The 21,016-nt window shown below is 46.2% G+C and overlaps 1 protein-coding gene across 1 annotated transcript in view; it reads right to left on the reverse strand.

Annotated features, from left to right (window-relative positions):
- The window catches only part of LOC126100896 (proteoglycan 4-like), an 84,835-nt gene that overhangs the window by 42,317 nt on the left and 21,502 nt on the right, over positions 1–21,016 (reverse strand). Inside the window, exons 3-7 of the mRNA XM_049911562.1 lie at positions 18,662–18,802; positions 9,791–9,931; positions 7,345–7,485; positions 3,266–3,406; positions 2,818–2,958 (exon numbers count right to left, since the gene is read on the reverse strand). Coding sequence (XP_049767519.1) covers positions 2,818–2,958; positions 3,266–3,406; positions 7,345–7,485; positions 9,791–9,931; positions 18,662–18,802 — 705 coding nt within the window. The remainder of the gene's footprint in view (positions 1–2,817; positions 2,959–3,265; positions 3,407–7,344; positions 7,486–9,790; positions 9,932–18,661; positions 18,803–21,016) is intronic.

Genomic DNA, 21,016 nt, shown 5'->3' on the forward strand with positions numbered 1-21,016 from the left:
ACGTCATGGGGATGGGCGGCCAGCCATCATTACTGATCTCAGATGTCGTAGGCTGACCAGACTGGTAAAACAGCACAAGTGATGAACTGTTGCGGATCTAACATGAGAGTTTGAAGCTGGGCAGAGTGCACGTGTGTCTGAACTCACAGTGCACCGAACACTCCTAGCGATGGGCCTCCTCAGCTGACTACCCATGCACAATAATATGGATAAATACAACTGAAATGGTGACGTGAATATCGGCACTGGACGCTGCAGCAGTGTCAGAGCGTTGCAAGGTCTCATGGATCCCGATATATTCTTCATCATGGCGATGGGAGGGCGTGAATCTGCCTTGTTCCAGGGGTTCGGTTGGTTCGGTGGAAGACACCAAACAGCGAATTCATAGGTCTCATCGGATTAGGGAAGGATGGGAAAGGAAGTCAGCCGTGCCCTTTCGAAGTAACCATCCCTGCATTTGCCTGACGTGATTTAGGAAGATCATGGAAAATGCAAATCAGGATGGCCGGACGAGTGATTGAACCGTCTTCCTGCAGAAAGCGAATCCAGTGTGCTAACCACTCCGCCATCTCGCTTGGTCTTCTTCCAGGGGAACGGCCTCTTGACACCTGTGCTGTGGTATGGAGGCATGCTGACGGCGGCTCCATTATGCTTTGGGGAACATTCTCATGGGCAAGCATCGGTCTAGTGGGGCACGTCAAAGCACCATGACGAGAAAGGAGCATAGAAAAATGGTTGCACACCATGTGCACCCCATCATGAAGATTAAGTTTTCCAACTTCAGTGACAATTTTCAACAATATAATGCACCATGTTTCGAATTCCCGTTGACGTGCTCCACCCCCCCCCCCCCCCTCACCCCAAACTCATCAGATCTGAATACGATGCTACACATTTGGTATGTGATTCAATGCGGCGACAAATCTCACCGTCCTACTCCGGAATTTACGGGAATTAGATGAATTGTGTGTACAGCTACCAAGGAATCGTTTCCGTGCACGAGGTGTCACCGCTGTTATACGTGCCTAAAGCAGACAACAGTCTAACAAGTACACTACTGGCTATTAAAATTGTTACACCAAGAAGAAATGCAGATGATAAACGGGTATTCGTTGGATAAATATATTATACTACAACTGACATGTGATTACTTTTTCACGCAATTTGGGTGTATAGATCCTTAGAAATTAGTACTCAGAACAACCACCTCTGGCCGTAATAACAGCCTTGTTACGCCTAGGCATTGAGTCAAACAGTGCTTGGATGGCGTGTACATGTGCAGTTGCCCATGCAGCTTTAACACGATACCACAGTTCATCAAAAGTAGTGAGTGGCGTATTGTGACGAGCCAGTTGCTCGGCCAGCATTGGCCAGATGTTTTCAATTGGTGAGAGATTTGGGTTGGCAGCAGCCGAACATTTTCTGTATCCAGTACGGCCCGCAGAGGACCTGCAACATGCGGTCGTGCATTATCCTGCTGAAATGTAGGGTTTCGCAGAAGGGTAGAGCCACGGGTCATAACACATCTGAAATGTAACGTCCCCTGTTCAAAGTGGCGTCATTGCGAACTAGAGGTGACCGGGACGTGTAACCGATGGCACCCCACACCGTCACGGCGGGTGATACGCCAGTATTGCGATGACTATTACACGCTTCCAATGTGCGTTTTAACCGAGATGTTGCCAAACACGGATGCGACCATCATGATGCTGTAAACAGAACCAGGATTCATCCGAAAAAATGGTTTTGCCATTCGTTCACCTACGTACGTCGTTGAGTACACCATCGCACCCGCTCCTGTCTCTGATGCAGCGTCAAGGGTAACCGTAGCCATGGTCTCCGAGTTGATAGTCCATCCTGTTGCAAACATCGTTGAACTGTAGGGGCAGATGGTTGTTGTCTTGAAAACGTGACCATCTGTTGAGTCAGGTATGGAGACGTAGCTGCACGATTCGTTACAGCCATGCGGATAAGATGTCTGTCATCTCGACTGCTAGTGATACGAGGCCGTTGGGATCCAGCACGGCGTTCCGTATTACCCTCCTGAACCCACAGACTCCATATATGCTACCAGTCATTGGATCTGGACTACCGCGAGCAGCAACGTCGCGATATGATAAACCGCAATCGCGATAGGCTACAATCCGACCTTTATGAAAGTCGGAAACGTGATGGTACGCATTTCTCTTCCTTACACGAGGCATCACAACAACGTTTCACCAGGCAACGCCGGTCAACTGCTGTTTGTGTATGAGAAATCGGTTGGAAACTTTCCTTACGTCAGCACGTTGTAGGTGTCGCCACCGGCACCAACCTTCTGTGAATGCTCTGAAAAGCTAATCATTTGCATATCAGAGCATCTTCTTCCTCTCATGTTAGATCCGCAACAGTTTATCACTTGTGCTGTTTTACCAGTCTGGTCAATCTCCGACATCTGAGATCAGTAATGAGGACTGGCCGCCCATCCCCATGACGTCTGGACGTGATTTCACTTTGGTTTGGCTGCATGTTGAAGACCCTGCAGCGTCTGTAGCAAGGCACCTTCGTGGTGTAGCAATTTCAAAGGCCAGTAGTGTAGCTGGTCGTAACTTCTGGCTGAGCAATTCATTGAAATGTTGCGTAAAATCTTAGTTTGTTGTTCCCTATCGCGAACGAGTACTGTCACTCCACAGGCGTACGCTGAATATTGTCTGACCGCAAAGTTGGGTATGAAATACAATAAACACAGAATCGATGCTTTGCCAGTTACACTGGGCTAACACCCCATAAATATTGCTGGAAATGCGGGAAATATGCATAAGTAGTGGGTGTACTCACGGCGTGCCACAAGCGACGGCCGCATCAGATGGTGCAGAGGGTGGAGCAGCCACGGGCGCCGCGGCCGCGGTAGCAGTCCGGCTGTGTTTGCTCTGCGGCTGAGTGGGGCCCGCCTTCTTCTTGTCTCCAGCGGATGGAGGGCTGCGGAAAGAGACACGGCGTCCGGAAATGTAGTGTCGTGGAGGCCAGAGGTCGTCCTACTACTGACGATAGTAGTCGGCCTCGGTAGTAACGCACCTGGAGAGGGGTACCTTTTGCACCTTATCGTGAGAAGGCTCGTAATCAGTGTTTGGGCAGTGGAGATCGCGGTGGAGGGGGGTAAGGATTAAAATGTTGAGGCAAAGTACAACAAAGCGACATTCGGTGTTCCGAGATTCACACTTGGCTAGCGTCCCCATAAACCATGCTGTGAATGGTGATAATTTGCACGTTTGGTGCCAGTACTCACCGCATGCGAGAGGAGACGGCGTCGTCATATGGAGGAGTGGGCTGAGGCTCCGTGGGCGCCACAGCTGCAACACGTGTTCCGTCATGTTTGGTGTGTGGCTGAACGGAGGCGGCCGTCTTACTGTCTCCAGTGTCTGGCGAGCTGCAAAGAGAAACAGGGCTTGGGAAAGTGTAGCGTGACCCAGGGCAGGCGTCATTCTACTTCTGACATTAGGCGGCCTCAACACTGTTGCACCGGCGAGTGTGGCAGCTTCAAGCCCCGTGTACTGCGGGATGTGGGTGGAAGAGAGGACGTTGCGCCTACAGTTGTGCTATGAAAAGTGCATATTTTCACTTCGATCAATTGCAGTTTCATACATGGCGTCAGTTTCCATATACCTAACACCATTATGTGCTACACATTCAATTTCACTCTCGAGACTAATACTGATTAGTGTATTCTCTGCTGTTTCCTTTATTATGTATCTCCGCACCAGTCCTCAACTTATTTTGCAAGTTTGGTAGCATTTAACCAGTCATGCTGTATAGTCTTAGGTGAACACCCCCCTTCCGAAGAGACCTCGGAAGGAACGACGGTAGTGACCCACCGCCGTGCCAAAGCGTATAGCCGCCACAGGTCAGCACATGGTTTCCCTTTGCCAGTTTACGAGACCAGAGTTGCTACTTGCTCTTCATTTTGTATCTTAGGGAAAAGCCCTTGGGTATTTGCTTTATTGGGAAGGAACAATTTTTCTGCAGTCTTTTGTGTCACTGTATTCAAGATAAGCTTTAGAGGGTTCAAATCAAAGAAGTGCTGCGCAAGCTCCTGAACTTTATGATCCTTATGCTTTAAAATGGAACCTGCTATAAACAAATGCTTTAATTTATTACCACACACAATTTGTAAAAACTCATTTCTTGTTAAGTTCGATTCAAATCTGAATTTGTTCTGAATTAGCCATTCACATATGTCTTTTAGCGAGTTATGGAAGTGAGAGCTATGTGGGTCTGAGCAGTGTGCTACCATTTTGCAGGTTTGGCAACTTTTAACCAGTCATGTTGTATACTCTTAGGTGAAAACCCCCCTTCCGAACAGACCTCGGAAGGCACGACGGTAGTGACCGACCGCCGTGCTTATTATCAATTTTAATAACTTGGCAACAGGGATATTAATAATCAGGTTACTTCTAACCTTTTGTGATGTTACCCCACTCATATCATAGTGGTATTCGTACATCTTTGACTTCGAATCATAAATTAATTCTGTTCCATCAATGCAACCCATTGCACCTCTGATGTGAACAACAAAAGCACTTTGGTCTTCGCTGCTGTTATTCTTTACACCGAGAATTTCTTAATATTGCCAGCACTTTTTCACGCTGTAATGCCTATGCATACACGTCGTGCACGCGAACAACATCGGTTTATTTGCCCACTATTCACTACATCAGTTTGCTCTCTAATGGTCACTCCGCTTTGCAATAAAGAAGGAGTGTTTTGTTAGGAAGTTACTCTTTTTTTACATTTTTAAAACTAAAACGCATTTCCCTCGAAATATTACAGAACCTTTACCCTCCTTTACAATTAATTATGGGTGGTTTTGAAAAAATAAGCAGCTTTTTCGACGTTAGGATTTTCTTCTTCTGTTCATAATAATCCAAAAATTTTCTCTGAATAAGTGCTCTATCGAAGTCATCTAGAGAAACAAATTTTCTAGAAAAATTTCGTCTTCTTCGAGTAACTAAATTTTATAAAACACTTCAAAGTGTGTTTTTCTATCGTTTCTGATCTTCCACTTGAACACTTCAAAGTACATGCTCTGTAAGAACTGAGATTGCGATCCGCTACCCTGAGTCATGGCATTAACGATTTATTCTAACGTCATTATATGTCACCATCATGGCCAAAAAGGGGGAATGTGTGAAGGGGGTCAAGAGCAAAAATATGGTTGTTTAGAGTACTGTTAAGTGACTGTCTGCATACAAATAACTGAACACACACTGTGACCAGGAATAGCAGATCCGCTAAGATGAATGATTTACCATTGGTCTGTTGAATTTAACATTGTTTCCCCTGAGTATCCCACACTAGTAGCTCAGCGCATCAAACAGTAAATTGTACAAAGTACAGCACAAGGAAAAACCACATGTAACTGTGAACAGTTGTCCCGAAGTGAAAATGCAACTACTGGATAGCACAGTTAGATTATATACTAACAGTATCAAAGGAATTAGATTGGCAGTAACTTGAAATTGTATTTAATGTGGCCCATTACTATCAGATGATGTTTTTAACAGGAAACTTGGGGACCACGCTGTTCGAGGCACAATTGGGTAAGTTGCTGAACTGAGTGCACAAGAAATTTCAGATAAGGTAGTGACATCGAATCTATGATATTATGGAGCCATTTTATAGAAAACAGCTTCTTAAAGTATTATTACAGATACCTTGATCAACGGCAGCATTATGACCAGTGATCTACTTACGATATATAGCCGTCCAGGTGAAAGAAACATCACCTGACAAGGGATGACTGATAGTCACACTCCCGTACGGTGCATGTAGTGGTGTACGAGTGTAGAATGGAGAGGGCACGTGATCTATCTGAGTTTGACCAAGGGCAGATTTTGATAACTCAGAGGCTGTGCACAGCATAATGGAAAAAGCACGACTTGTCGGGTGTTCTAAGAGTGCTGTGGTGAGAGTCTTCAACATGCAGCCAAACAAAAGTGAAATCACGTCCAGACGTCATGGGGATGGGCGGCCAGCCATCATTACTGATCTCAGATGTCGTAGGCTGACCAGACTGGTAAAACAGCACAAGTGATGAACTGTTGCGGATCTAACATGAGAGTTTGAAGCTGGGCAGAGTGCACGTGTGTCTGAACTCACAGTGCACCGAACACTCCTAGCGATGGGCCTCCTCAGCTGACTACCCATGCACAATAATATGGATAAATACAACTGAAATGGTGACGTGAATATCGGCACTGGACGCTGCAGCAGTATCAGTGCGTTGCAAGGTCTCATGAATCCCGATATATGCTTCATCAGGCCGATGGGAGGGGGCGAATCTGCCTTGTTCCAGGGGTTGGGTTGGTTTAGTGGAAGACACCAAACAGCGAATTCATAGGTCTCATCGGATTAGGGAAGGATGGGGAAGGAAGTCAGCCGCGTCCTTTCGAAGGAACCATCCCGGCATTTGCCTGAAGCGTTTTAGGAAAATCATGGAAAACGTATATCAGGATGCCCGGACGAGGGATTGAACCGTCCTCCACCCGAATGCGAGTCCAGTGTGCTGACCACTCCGCCATTTTGTTTCAGGGGAACGGCCTCCTGACACGTGTGCTGTGGCATGGAGACATGGTGATGGCGGCTGCATTGTGCTTTGGGGAACATTCTCATGGGCAAGCATCGGTCTAGCGGGGCACGTGCAAAGCACCATGACGGCAAAGGAGCATAGTACAATGGTTGCACACCACGTGCACCCCTTCATGAAGATAAGTTTTCCAACTTCAGTGACAATTTTCAACAATATAATGCGCCATGTAACAAGGCCAGGAGTCTGATGTAGGGTTTCGAGGGACACAGTGGCGAATTCCCGTTGACGTGCTGCTCCCCTCCCCTCCCCCTCTCCAGATGTGAATACGGTGGAACACATCTGGTATGTGAGTGAATGCGGCGACAAATCTCATCGTCCCCCCGCCCCCCCCCCCCTCGGATTTTCCGGAAATTAGATGAATTGTGTGTACAGCTATGATGCCAACTCCCTCCATCAGCCTACCAAGGAATCACTGCTTCCATGCACGAGGTGTCACCGCTGTTATCCGTGCCTAAAGCAGACAACAGGCTAACAAGTAGCTGGTCGTAATGTTCTGGCTGAGCAATGCATTGAAATATTGCGTAAAATCTTAGTTTATTATTCCCTATCGTGAACGAGTACTGTCACTCGACAGGTGTACGCTGAATATTGTCTGTCCGCAAAGTTGGGTAAGAAATACAATAAACACAGACTCGATGCTTTGCCAGTTACACTTGGCTAACACCCCATAAATATTGCTGGGAATGCGGGAAATATGCATAAGTAGTGGGTGTACTCACGGCGTGCCACAAGCGACGGCCGCATCAGATGGTGCAGAGGGTGGAGCAGCCACGGGCGCCGCGGCCGCGGTAGCAGTCCGGCTGTGTTTGCTCTGCGGCTGAGTGGGGGCCGCCTTCTTCTTGTCTCCAGCGGATGGAGGGCTGCGGAAAGAGACACGGCGTCCGGAAATGTAGTGTCGTGGAGGCCAGAGGTCGTCCTACTACTGACGATATTAGTCGACCTCAGTAGGAACGCACCTGGAGAGGGTACCTTCGCCGCATCATCGTGAGCCGGCACGTAAGCAATTTGAGGGCGGGGAGGAAGGATGGGGGAGGGAAGGAGTATGGACGGTACAGCTATGATTGCACTGTGAACATAAAGATTCAACTAAAATATACTGTCATTCCAGCTGTCAAATGCATTTATCGTAAGTATTATATACAAGCAAAACTTTGGCAACTTATCGTGAACCGGCTGGTGTGGCCGGGCGGTTCTAGGCGCTTCAGTCTGGAACCGCCCTACTGCTACGGTCGCAGGTTCGAATCCTGCCTCGGGCATGGATGTGTGTGATGCCCTTAGGTTATTTAGGTTTAATTAGTTCTAAGTTCTAGGGGACTGATGACCTCAGATGTTAAGTCCCATAATGCGCAGAGCCATGTGAACCATTTTGAAACTTATCGTGAGAAGGCTCGTAACCAATGTTTGGGCAATGGAGATCGAGGTGAAGAGGGGTAAGGATGGTAAAACTGCAGTTTTTAGGACGGAGGGGGGGGGAGGGGTTAGTGGGGGGGTAGGTGGGAGGCGAAGGAAGGTGTTAGGACGGTAATAGTATAGTCCTGGAATCTGGAATGAAACCACTACTAACCTTTGTGATTGTAATTAGGAAGTGGATCGAAGGTGAATACAGTTCTTCATATTTCGTTTCACTGGATTCCACTCTAGTTATATCCATCATGTCACTTTTTAAATCAGTGTCGTCGTCAGGTGTGGCACATGCACATCCAATTTCCAGACCACAATGAATATTACATGCTTTTCTGTTGGACCTGCAGCATAGTATACGTCATAAAAAGAAGTTTTGAAACGAATAATTCCAGGTAAGCTATAAATGGTTTAATTAGCATTCCTTCTTCTTTGCTTCAAGCTTGTTTCGGCTATAGCTTATTGTCAAGTAATAATGTAGACGTCACGATTGCTGACCCTACTTAAGTTCATAAACGTTGTACAGAAATATCGGTTTGTACACATACAGACATGTAGTTGGAGCAGAGGCACATACTACAGCAATGAGTAAACTGTCGACTGTTTATTTGTTGCTAGATCGTTATTACCAGGTAAGTTTTGTTTAAATAGAATATTTTCGCGAAATACTTTTGAGAGCTGGAATGACAGTTGATTCCGTTTGATGCTTTACTTTTACAATGCGGCCTTTGTTAGTCGGTGATGTTAGTTGCGTTTCATTTCTATTATAAATCACAGTAAACCGGACACCAGAGATAGCCGTGGATACAAATTATAACAAAATTGTAATAGCCATGAAACGAAAATTAAGTCATTGACTAGAAAAGATTGGATTCTGAAGATAAAACTTAAACGAGAATAAACTGTCTTGGCATCATCAGAGTACATAATAGTCAACTGTTGTGTACAATCATCGGAGAATAGTTCGGGCGTGTCATCAGCATCGTTTCAGTATCAGTGTGTGAGCTGGAATCCTTGCCGACCACATGCTGGGACCGTTATTATATCATAATATCTCAGTGGACGATCGTACCTGGGCTTCCTGTGGAATAGTCTGCCTGGCTGCTTGAGAATATGCCTTTGGCAATAAGACAGGTTATACGGTTTCCGCATGATAGAGCACCACCCCATTTCCGCATTAAAATTTGCCGACACGACAACATCATCATTCCCAGACATTGCTTAGGACATGGAGGCCCTGTGGCGTGTTCTTCCAGATCATCAGACTTAAAACTCTGCAGTTTTACGTGAGGGAGCATCTGAAACACGTTGAGTGTGCTGAACGTGTTTCTGATGCTCAGGTCTTCCCACTGCATGTTCACGACGCATATGACGCTCTTCGGAGTGGGACTAGAATGTACGAAACAGTGCGGAGGCACAGATTGTAAACAGGGGAACAGCAGCTTTTCAACTGAAGCAGGTAGGTTGTTAAGAGAATGAATGAGCCCAAGTATATCTGATATTATTAAGTAACTCTATTGAAAGTTCTAAGTGCCAATTAAAACATTATTACAGAAATAGAAACAATGTGCAATAAAGTGGTCTGACTTAAAATCGCCAATGCAGCTCTCACAGGACAGGAGGACGTTGAGCATCAACTGATTGCAAAGTCGAGCCAAAGTACAACAAAGGGACATTCGGTGTTCCGAGTTTCACACTTGGCTAGCGTCCCCATATACCATGCTGTGAATGGTGATAATTTGCGTGTTTAGTGTCTGTACTCACCGTATGCGGGAGGAGACGGCGTCGTCATATGGAGGAGTGGGCTGAGGCTCCGTGGGCGCCACAGCTGCAACACGTGTTCGGTCATGTTTGGTGTGTGGCTGAACGGAGGCGGCCGTCTTACTGTCTCCAGTGTCTGGCGAGCTGCAAAGAGAAACACGGCTTGGGAAAGTGTAGCGTGACCCAGGCCAGACGTCATCTTACTTCTGACAACATTAGGCGACCTGAACATTGTTGCACCGGCGAGTGTGGGCGTTTCACACGGCTCACCGTGAGTCCCTATGTACTGCGGGACAAAGAGAGGTGTTGTGCCTGCGCAGTGCTCCGTGAAAAGTGCACCGTTTCACTGGGATCCATTACAGTGTTCTTACATCGCGTCAGTTTCCATATTAGTATCATCGTCGTGTGCTACATATTCAGCTTCACTCTCGAGACTAACACTGTTTCTTCTATTAATGTATCTCTGCGCCAATGTTCAGTTTCAAGTTTTAAATGGTTTTAGCTTTTGGCTAGTGATGCTTTGTAATCTAAGGTGAAGAACTCCATCCGAGGAGGCCTCTGAAGGCACAACGGTAGTGAGCAACGGCCTTGCCGTCCTCAGCGAATAGGCGCCAATGGATGCTGGTATGGAGGGTCACGTGGTCAGCACACCGCCCTCCCGTAGTCACTTTACGAGACCGGAATGGCTACTTGTCAATCAAGTAGCTCCGAACTTTGTATCTTAGGGAAAAGTCTTCCGATATTTGCTTCATTGTACATAAATTAATGGAAGAAACCATTCTCTGGTTAGTTTTGTGTCATTGTATTCAAGATATGGTTTAGAGCAGGGGTGGGTACGAGAGCTGCCCGCATGGTTGCCCGCGGGCACCGTGAGCGGCGAGGACAGCGCTGAGCAGCTGTGAGGGCACGTAGTGCGGGTAGCGGACCTGTGCGGCGTGGCTGCCCGCTCGGCTCTCCACACAGCTCGAGGGGCAACCGTGCCGCCGCACTGCTGGGTTGTTGTTGTTGTTGTTGTGGTCTTAAGTGCTGAGACTGGTTTGATGCAGCTCTCCATGCTACTCTATCCTGTGCAAGCTTCTTCATCTCCCAGTACCTACTGCAACCTACATCCTTCTGAATCTGCTTAGTGTATTCATCTCTTAGTCTCCCCCTACGAATTTTACCCTCCACGCTGCCCTCCAGTACTAAATTTGTGATCCCTTGATGCCTCAGAACATGCCCTACCAACCGATCCCTTCTTCTTGTCAAGTTGTGCCACAAACTCCTCTTCTCCCAAATTCTATTCGATACCTCCTCATTAGTTACGAGATCTACCCATCTAATCTTCAGCATTCTTCTGTAGCACCACATTTCGAAAGCTTCTATTCTCTTCCTGTCCAAACTATTTGTTTCACTTCCATACAAGGCTACACTCCATACAAATACTTTCAGAAACGACTTCCTGACACTTAAATCTATACTCGATGTTAACAAATTCCTCTTCTTCAGAAACGCTTTCCTTGCCATCACTGCTGAGTACGGACAAGCTAACGTACGTCGTGCAGCTGGAACACACATACGTCCAAGGTAGCTTCACGTATTTGCGGCGTCCGTGAACACGGCAGCGGTACGCGGTTATCGGGAGGCTAATCGTATGTGGAACAACATGCGTGTGTGGGATGTAACTGTGAAACGTGCTTACCCGAAGTTTGTGTATCTTGCGCCATGCAACGGTTGGCCATGTACGGATGAAACACAGTTTCGAACCATTGTAACACGTTGTACTTCCATTGCCACAAATAGGATAGAGATGTTGTAAGTAGGCTGTTTATGTTTTCTTATTGGCAACGTTACGTAGCGCTCTGTATGAAAATCACTGGCTGTGCTGTGTGCAGTCAGTGGCTAGTTTGCATTGTTGCCTGCCATTGTACTGTTGGGCAGCTGGACGTGAACAGCGCGTAGCGTTGCGCAGTTGGAGGTGAGCCGCCAGCAGTGGTGGATGTGGGGAGAGAGATGGCGGAGTTTTCAAATTTGTAATACTGGATGGCATGAACTGCTATATATATTATGATTATTAAGGTAAATACATTGTTTGTTCTCTATTAAAATCTTTAATTTGTTAACTATGCCTACTAGTAGTTAGTGCCTTCCGTAGTTTGAATCTGTTATTTAGCTGGCAGTAGTGGCGCTCGCTGTTTTGCTGTAGCTTGAGTAACGAAGATTTTTGTGAGGTAAGTGATTTGTGAAAGGTATAGGTCAATGTTAGTCAGGGCCATTCTTTTGTAGGGATTATTAAAAGTCAGATTGCGTTGCACTAAAAATATTGTGTGTCAGTTTAAGCACAGTCATGTGTATAAATTGTTCTAAGGGGACGTTTCAATGTAAAGGAATACGAAACGAACACATTTGTATTGTAAATGTTACATTATACACTCCTGGAAATTGAAATAAGAACACCGTGAATTCATTTTCCCAGGAAGGAGAAACTTTATTGACACATTCCTGGGGTCAGATACATCACATGATCACACTGACAGAACCACAGGCACATAGACACAGGCAACAGAGCATGCACAATGTCGGCACTAGTACAGTGTATATTCACCTTTCGCAGCAATACAGGCTGCTATTCTCCCATGGAGACGATCGTAGAGATGCTGGATGTAGTCCTGTGGAACGGCTTGCCATGCCATTTCCACCTGGCGCCTCAGTTGGACCAGCGTTCGTGCTGGACGTGCAGACCGCGTGAGACGACGCTTCATCCAGTCCCAAACATGCTCAATGGGGGCAGATCCGGAGATGTTGCTGGCCAGGGTAGTTGACTTACACCTTCTAGAGCTCGTTGGGTGGCACGGGATACATGCGGACGTGCATTGTCCTGTTGGAACAGCAAGTTCCATTGCCGGTCTAGGAATGGTAGAACGATGGGTTCGATGACGGTTTGGATGTACCGTGCACTATTCAGTGTCCCCTCGACGATCACCAGTGGTGTACGGCCAGTGTAGGAGATCGCTCCCCACACCATGATGCCGGGTGTTGGCCCTGTGTGCCTCGGTCGTACGCAGTCCTGATTGTGGCGCTCACCTGCACGACGCCAAACACGCATACGACCATCATTGGCACCAAGGCAGAAGCGACTCTCATCGCTGAAGACGACACGTCTCCATTCGTCCCTCCATTCACGCCTGTCGCGACACCGCTGGAGGCGGGCTGCACGATGTTGGGGCGTGAGCGGAAGACGGCCTAACGGTGTGCGGGACCGTAGCCCAGCTTCATGGAGACGGTTGCGAATGGTCCTCGCCGATACCCCAGGAGCAACAGTGTCCCTAATTTGCTGGGAAGTGGCGGTGCGGTCCCCTACGGCACTGCGTAGGATCCTACGGTCTTGGCGTGCATCCGTGCGTCGCTGCGGTCCGGTCCCAGGTCGACGGACACGTGCACCTTCCGCCGACCACTGGCGACAACATCGATGTACTGTGGAGACCTCACGCCCCACGTGTTGAGCAATTCGGCGGTACGTCCACCCAGCCTCCCGCATGCCCACTATACGCCCTCGCTCAAAGTCCGTCAACTGCACATACGGTTCACGTCCACGCTGTCGCGGCATGCTACCAGTGTTAAAGACTGCGATGGAGCTCCGTATGCCACGGCAAACTGGCTGACACTGACGGTGGCGGTGCACAAATGCTTCGCAGCTAGCGCCATTCGACGGGCAACGCCGCGGTTCCTGGTGTGTCCGCTGTGCCGTGCGTGTGATCATTGCTTGTACAGCCCTCTCGCAGTGTCCGGAGCAAGTATGGTGGGTCTGACACACCGGTGTCAATGTGTTCTTTTTTCCATTTCCAGGAGTGTATTTACACAGAAGTGTGTAGTTCAGAGGAGGGGGTACTACGTACCAATAGGTTATAGGCATTAATTTGGATCATCCTGGGTGTTTTTACAATGATTTTGAACCAGCATCTAGATATTTCGTGCGAAACTACTGGTGTTTAGGCACACTGCACCAGTCAGGTGAACATCAGTAAGACTAATCCTAAGCTTCAAATTTGTCACTTTCATTATGGAGAAAACGCTTTCGCACAAGCTTATTGTTCCAAGAAATCTATACTCACGGGCAGCTACTTTAAATAACAATGGAAACTGTTCATGAGGGAAATATTTATAGGAGCTTTCTAAGTGAGAAACTTCTCCTTCGACACACGATTGCATTGAAAGTCAATGAGTTCCAGCTGAATTTCAGGCGGCAATTTTCAACGTTAACTACAAAAGGAGTCGCAAAAAGCGTGACATCGCATTCCAGTCCTCAAATCTACTATCAGAAATGCCTTTAAGAGACTGCAGCACCGTTACAAACCCATCTAAATGTTCTATGAGCCTCTCGTTCCAAATTGTTTTCGCTAACAACTAGTGCAACGCTCGGGAAGTGTACCCACAACATTTCTGACAGTTGCTTTGCCCACAAAAGTAGTTTTCTCTTGAATGCTAAAGTAGTGTCAAAAACTTCACTAATTACCTTATTTCTAACTTGCAAAGTTACGTTCAAGCTATTCAGATGCACGGTTACGTCAGTTAAAAACGCAAGGTCTAAAATCCAGTGTGGGTCATCCAATTCTTTCAGTGGTTTTCCTTTCGCATCCATGAATACACTGTATCTGTACGTAAATTAAAAAAAAAAAACGTTCTAAAACGACGCCTTAACTCAACCAGCGTATTTCACAAAAAATATTGAAGAACGCGGTATTCACACTCGAGATCTGCCAGGAACGATTTGAACTGTGTCCCAATGAGAATGTTAACTGTTTTTATAACCACGTCAATGACGCCAACAAGTTTGGCACATTTTTCTAGCCAATTAACACGGTGAAGAACGCAATGTATTGCTGGTAGTTCCAGCTGGACATCGACGGCTTTCAACTTTTTTCGTATCAAAGCAACGACTCCAGACTTATGACCAATCGTTGCAGGAGCCCCATCTGTTGCAATCGATGAAAGTTTTTCCCAACGTAGCTTGTATTTCTCTATTATATATTCTACGCACGAAAACATATCGTCGGCCGTTGTTGTGTTATGCGTTGTCACTAAATCGAGGAGTTCGTCAATCACATTAAACTGAGCATGAACTAGTCTCAAAAAGTCTGAAAGTTGAGCATCATCACATACATCAATGCTTTCGTCCAATTCTAATGAAAAGAAAACCGAATCTTTTATCTTGTTTCTCAATTGAGCTTCCACATCGTGTGGCATTTCTTTTATGCGCCTGCAAACCGTTCTCCGAGAAAGAGGAACGGTTTCAAATACAGGAAGACTTGCTGGGCACAAAATTGTTGCTGCAGCAAGAAAACATTTACAAATTCTCCATCGCCGAAGGGCCGTGCTGTTTTAGTTATTTTAAAAGCTACATGATAGCTTACTGTCAACGCTGCATCGTTGTGGATGATGAGGGTTTCGTTCTGTAAAATCGTACAGGAGAAGGTAAAAGTAACGGAAGATCCACATAACATATTGTTAATAACAGTAATAATGTGAATCAATGTCATAATTATCTACATGAGTACGTACGTCTTTCTCCCTTTTCTGCTTCACTTCCATAAGTTTGGTTTTTCTTTCTTCGTTATTCAAAACGACTCTATCCTTCTCGTGTAGCAGTTGATGATGTCGCTTCACATTGTACGGCTTCCATGAATACAATGTTGCACTGACAAATCAAACACTGAGGTCCGCTTTGCGTTCCAACACAAAATACTATTCTTCCCACTGTGGATTAAGGAGTACGGGTTAAAGGACTTTCGTTCTCCTCCTCAGCCATTTTTCACCCACTAGTTCTGTTTGTGATACAACACCGAACGCGATGACTACACAGACAATAGAAACGATGGGAAGTAAATGGACCGAGTGTCTCCGCGTGGTGCATTGACGTGCGTGGCTAGGCGAGTAGGTGGTTGGGGCACTGCTGGCTGGCGGACTGGGGGGTGGGGGGGGGGGAGAGGGGGAGTTGGTAGAGCACTTTCCCGCGAAAAGCAAAGGGTTCGAGTCTCGGTGCAAAAACATCGTGGTAGGGTAGTGCTGCTAAGGGACTGTCTACACACAAATAACGGAATATACACAGTGGACAAGAATAGCAGGTCTTCTAAGATGAATGATTTACAATTGGTCTACTGAATTTACCACTGTTTCCCCTCAGTTTCCCACACTAGTGGCTCAGTGCATCAAACAACAATTTGTGCAAAATACAGCACTAATTAAAGGTACATATAACGGTCAACAGTACCGAAGTAATAACTCAAGCACTGGGCAGCATGCAGAGAATATACAATACTAATATCAAAGAAATTAGAATGGCAGGAGCTTCAAAATGCACTTAATGTGGTACTATGACCATCAGATGATGTTTGTAAACAGAGAGTTAGGGACCGTGCAACTGAGGGCACTGACAGCTAACAGGAGGATATCATTTCCTGAACGGGCGCTCAAAAAAAAATTCAGATAAGGTAGTAAAGTCGAATCAGTAATATTATGGATCCATTTCATAGAAAAAAGCTTTTTAAAATTTTATTACAGGTACACTGGTCAGCGGGAACATTATGACCAGCGACTTGCTACCGATATAAACCCGTCCAGGCGCTAACTACGTCGCCTTGTGAGGATTGTCTGCTAGTCAGGCACACGTATGTTGCATGTACGAAGGTCGTTCAGTAAGTAATGCCCCAAAATTTTCTCCAAGAACATATTTATTGTTAATAGTCAGAATCTGCTGACAATATACATCAACATATATTGTCCATGTCCTACTTTTCTATATAGGCTCCATCAAGTTCTATGGCCTTACGCCAACGTTGAGGAAGACCATATATTCCCTGCTGGTAAAAACTCTTGTCTTGTAGGCGTAGCCATGTTTTCACTGCATGACCGACACTCCCGTCATCTTCAAAATGTATTCCCCATAGAGAATGTTTAACCGGCCCAAAGAGATGGAAGAGATGGACTGTAGGGTGGATGAGGCAATGATGTCCAACCCAATTTGGCCAGCGTGGCTGATTATGGAACTCTGTTTCTGCATTTCCTGAGGTTGTAACTTTCTTTACCGGTCGCCCAACTGTACTGCTATCAACTGCAGCATCGCCATACACTGCACACGAACGTTTATGGATGTTCACCACGGTTTCTTTTTCTACACACGAGAAGTCAATAACAGCACACTGCTTGTAACGTGAGACGTAGGTAGATGTCATTTTGACGCTGGTGCCGCGGCTCTGCCATCTGCCAGAGCGGTTCGAAACTTCACCGGCGCGCAGAACAAATATCAAATTTGAAGCACCAACAAGCACGTTTGTCTATGTATATTAATGGGTTTTTTGTAAATAAAATGTCTGGTATTTCTTACTGAATGACCCTCGTACTACCAGTGAGTGTGCAGACCTTGTGGAGAATGGAGATGGCGCGCGATCTGTCTGAATTTGACCGAGCGGAGATTTTGATAGCCCGGAGGCTCGGCACCAGCATTCCGGAGACTGCTGCGGTCAGTGTCTTGAACATGTGGCCAAACCAAAATGAAACCACGACCAGACGTCATGGGGATGGTTGGCCACGCCTCATTACAGGCGTCGGATATCGTAAGGTGGTGAGACCGGCGAAACAGGACAGGCGGGCAACTGTGGCAGCACTCACGTCAGTCTTTAACGCTGCGCAGAGTACAGGTGTGTCTGAACACACAGTGCACCAGACACTCCTAACGATGAGCTTCCACAACCAACGACCCGTGCATGTGCCAGTGTTAACAGCATAACATCCTCAACTACGACTGAAATGGCCACGTGAACCTCGGAGCTGGACGTTGGCACAGTGGTAGAGCGTCTCACGGTACGATGAACCACGATATCTTCTTCACCATACTTATGGCAGAGCGGAGTCCATCGTCTTCCAGGGTAACAGCTTCTTGACACCTGTACTTTGGACTGGGACAAGCTGGCTGTGGCTACTTTATGCTTTGGGGAACATTCTTAAGGGCAAGAATTGGTCGACCGGGGCATGTGCAAAGCACCACGAGGACAAAGGTGTATCGTACACTAGTTGCACACAACGTACAGTCCTTCATGAAGATTATGTTTCCCGACCCCAGTGACAATTTTCAACAACATAATGTGCCGTGTCACAGGGCCAGGAAAGCGATGTAGTGCTTCGAGGGACACAGTGGCAATTCCAGGTGATGTGCGGGCCCCGCACCTCTCCAGGTCGAACACTGGTCAGTTCAGTAGACCAACGGCAAATCATTCCTCTTAGCTATTCTTGTCCACTGTGTCTGTTGCGTTATTTGTGTGTAGACAGTCCCTTAGCAGCACTACCCAACCACGATATTTTTGCACTTGACCCCCTCCCCCCTTTGTGGCCGTGATGGTAACACATAATGGTGTTAGAGCAAACAATTACTGCCATGACTGACGGTAGCGGATCGAAATGTCTGTTCTGATCGAACACATCTGGGATGTGATTGGCGGCAGATTTCATCGTCCCTTCCTCGAAATTTACGGGAATTAGACGACTTGTGTGTGCAGATACGGTGTCAACTCCCTCTATCAGCCTACCAAGGAATCACTGCTTCCATGCACAAGGCGTCGCCACTGTTATCCGTGATATAGGCAGCAACCGGCTATCAAGAAGCTGATCGTAATGTTCTGGCTGAGCAATGAATTGAACTATTGCGTAAAATCTTATTTTATTATTACCTATCGCGAACGAGTATTGTCACTCGACAGGCGGACGCTGAATATCGTCTGAATGCAAAGTTGGGTAAGAAATACAACAAAGAGAAACTCGATACTTTGCCAGTTACACTTGGCTAACACCCCACAAATATTGCTGCGAATGCGGGAAATATGCATAAGTAGTGGGTGTACTCACGGCGTGCCACAAGCGACGGCCGCATCAGATGAGGCAGAGAGTGGAGCAGCCGCGGGCGCCGCTGCCGCGGTAGCAGTCCGGCTGTGTTTGCTCTGCGGCTGAGTGGGGCCCGCCTTCTTCTTGTCTCCAGCGGATGGAGGGCTGCGGAAAGAGACAGTGGGTCCGGAAGTGAAGTGTCGTGGGGGCCAGACGTCACCCTACTACTGACGATAGTAGTCGGCCTCAGTAGGAACGCACCTGGAAAGCGTACCTTCGCCGCCTTACCGTGATCGTAAGTAGTGTTTGGCCAGGGGGATGGAGTGGGGGGATGGTAGGGGGTCTATCGACGGTACAACCGCAATTTGAGGGTGGGGAGGAGGAAGGGGGGTGGGAACGAGTATGGACGGTAAAACTATGATCTCATTGTGAACATGAAGCCTCAAGGAAAATATACTGTCACTCCAGCTGTCAAAAGCATTTAGCGTAAATATTCTGTACAGCCAAACTTACGTGATTAGAGCGATTTAGCAACAAAGAGACAGCGGATAGTTTACTCACTGATGTAATATGGGCATCTGTCCCAACTAGAGGTAAGTTTGTATACATCTGACTTTTCTCTACAACTGTCATAAACGTTAAGTAGACTCACCAAGTGTAACATCTACGGGTTTACTTCAGATTGCGCTATAGCCCAAACAAGGTTGTAGTAAAGAAGAATGGTACTAATGAAACCATTTGCGTCTTCCTTTAACCCATCTCTGTTCCTTTATATGTTTTCAATCCATTTTACATGCTCACAAGCATATTATGTAGGGCAATCTTAGATTGGCTCTTTGTCTTAGAGTAGTCAACATAATGGAAGAAACGATTTTTTCTGCAGTTGTTCTGTTTCATCATATTCCAGATTAATTCTACAGCTTGAAATTGCAGTGGCATTATTAGAGAATCAGAAGATTGTATTCCTTACGCTTTAAAATTGTATCTGCTTTTAAATAAGGCTTTCGCTTATTATGCGCAATAAGTGAAGGCTCAGTTCTTTTTAAGCTCGGTTAAAAACAGATTTTTATGTGAATGAGCCATTCGCTTAAATCCTTTTGTGAGTTGCACAGTGGGGGCTTTGCAAGTCTGAATCGTATGATACGGTGCATTATGTATCTTAACAGGTGCAGTCAGTATTCAGGTACAGTCCTGACCACTTCTGATAATTATCACCCTGCGTATCATCATGGTAATCTTGGGACTCAGATTTTGAATTGAAATACGACACTGCTCCTCCTATTAGAGCCTCGCTCCTACAGTATGCACGATTGTAGCTCCTTGGCCTTCACTCCTATCAGTTTTTACGCCCGGAGTTTCTTAATACAGACAAAATTTTTTTTATTGTTTAATGCGTATGCAGAGATGTTTCGTCGGTGAATAGCATCTTTTCATTATTTATGTTTGCTCTCAAGTAGTAAGCACTTTTCAACGAAGTCGGAACGATCTGTTAGGATGTTGCTCATATTTTTACATTTATTGAAACGAAAATCCATCACTTTCGAAATTTTTCTGAATGTTTATTTTCATTCCTCAAAAATCGTCTTAGTTTTTCAAAATACAAGCAGCTTTCTCAACAATCGAATTTCGTTCATCTGCTCACAATTCTCCAAAAATTTTCTTTGAATAAATGCTTTATCAAAATCATCTAGAGGAACAACCTTTCTACAATGTCTTTGTTTTCTTGGAGGTTTATCTTTTCGCCGTTCTTCCATTTCCTTAGAGTCTTCCAAAATTTATTTCATTGTTCCTTCTCACTCGCCTGCAATTGGTTTCTGTAGAGGTACCATTGCTTCACTCCGCTTTTTTCTTCTCGGCAAAACAGTGCAGTTTTGTATATAAGTTGTTTTTCTCCATAATGTATCCACTTTCGCGACATCTTCCTCCATTATCTCGAGTATTCATGATTTTGAACAACATCGCAGTACACTACGGGTGATACTTCATGAGAACACTGAGACACTTGATGGCTTATGCAGAACAAACCTGAAAGCACTGTTAGTAGATTCCGTTTCCCTGAGTCACTTCTCTACTGTAACGTCACCGATTGTTTCCGATAACAGCCACACGAAGTACATCCCGCGCACGCCGTTCGACACTGTGGAGAAGTGACTTTTTGCAGTCGTTGTCGAACAGCGTGCGGGTGATTATTACGCTACCTGGAGGGCCACTTGCGCTGTCATCCGCCGTGGTACAGTGGCTGAGATAACTGGCTATCAGTCAAGGGGACACGGTTCGATTCCTGGTGCTAGAAGCCCACATTTTGCTGCTCTTTTTATGGGACCGGTAGTACTGTTGATGGATTTTGAATAAACAAATAATAGAAAATACACTGGGAAA

This window comes from Schistocerca cancellata, chromosome 9 (genome assembly GCF_023864275.1).
Source record: "Schistocerca cancellata isolate TAMUIC-IGC-003103 chromosome 9, iqSchCanc2.1, whole genome shotgun sequence".
In the NCBI taxonomy this organism is placed as follows: Eukaryota; Metazoa; Arthropoda; class Insecta; order Orthoptera; family Acrididae; genus Schistocerca; species Schistocerca cancellata.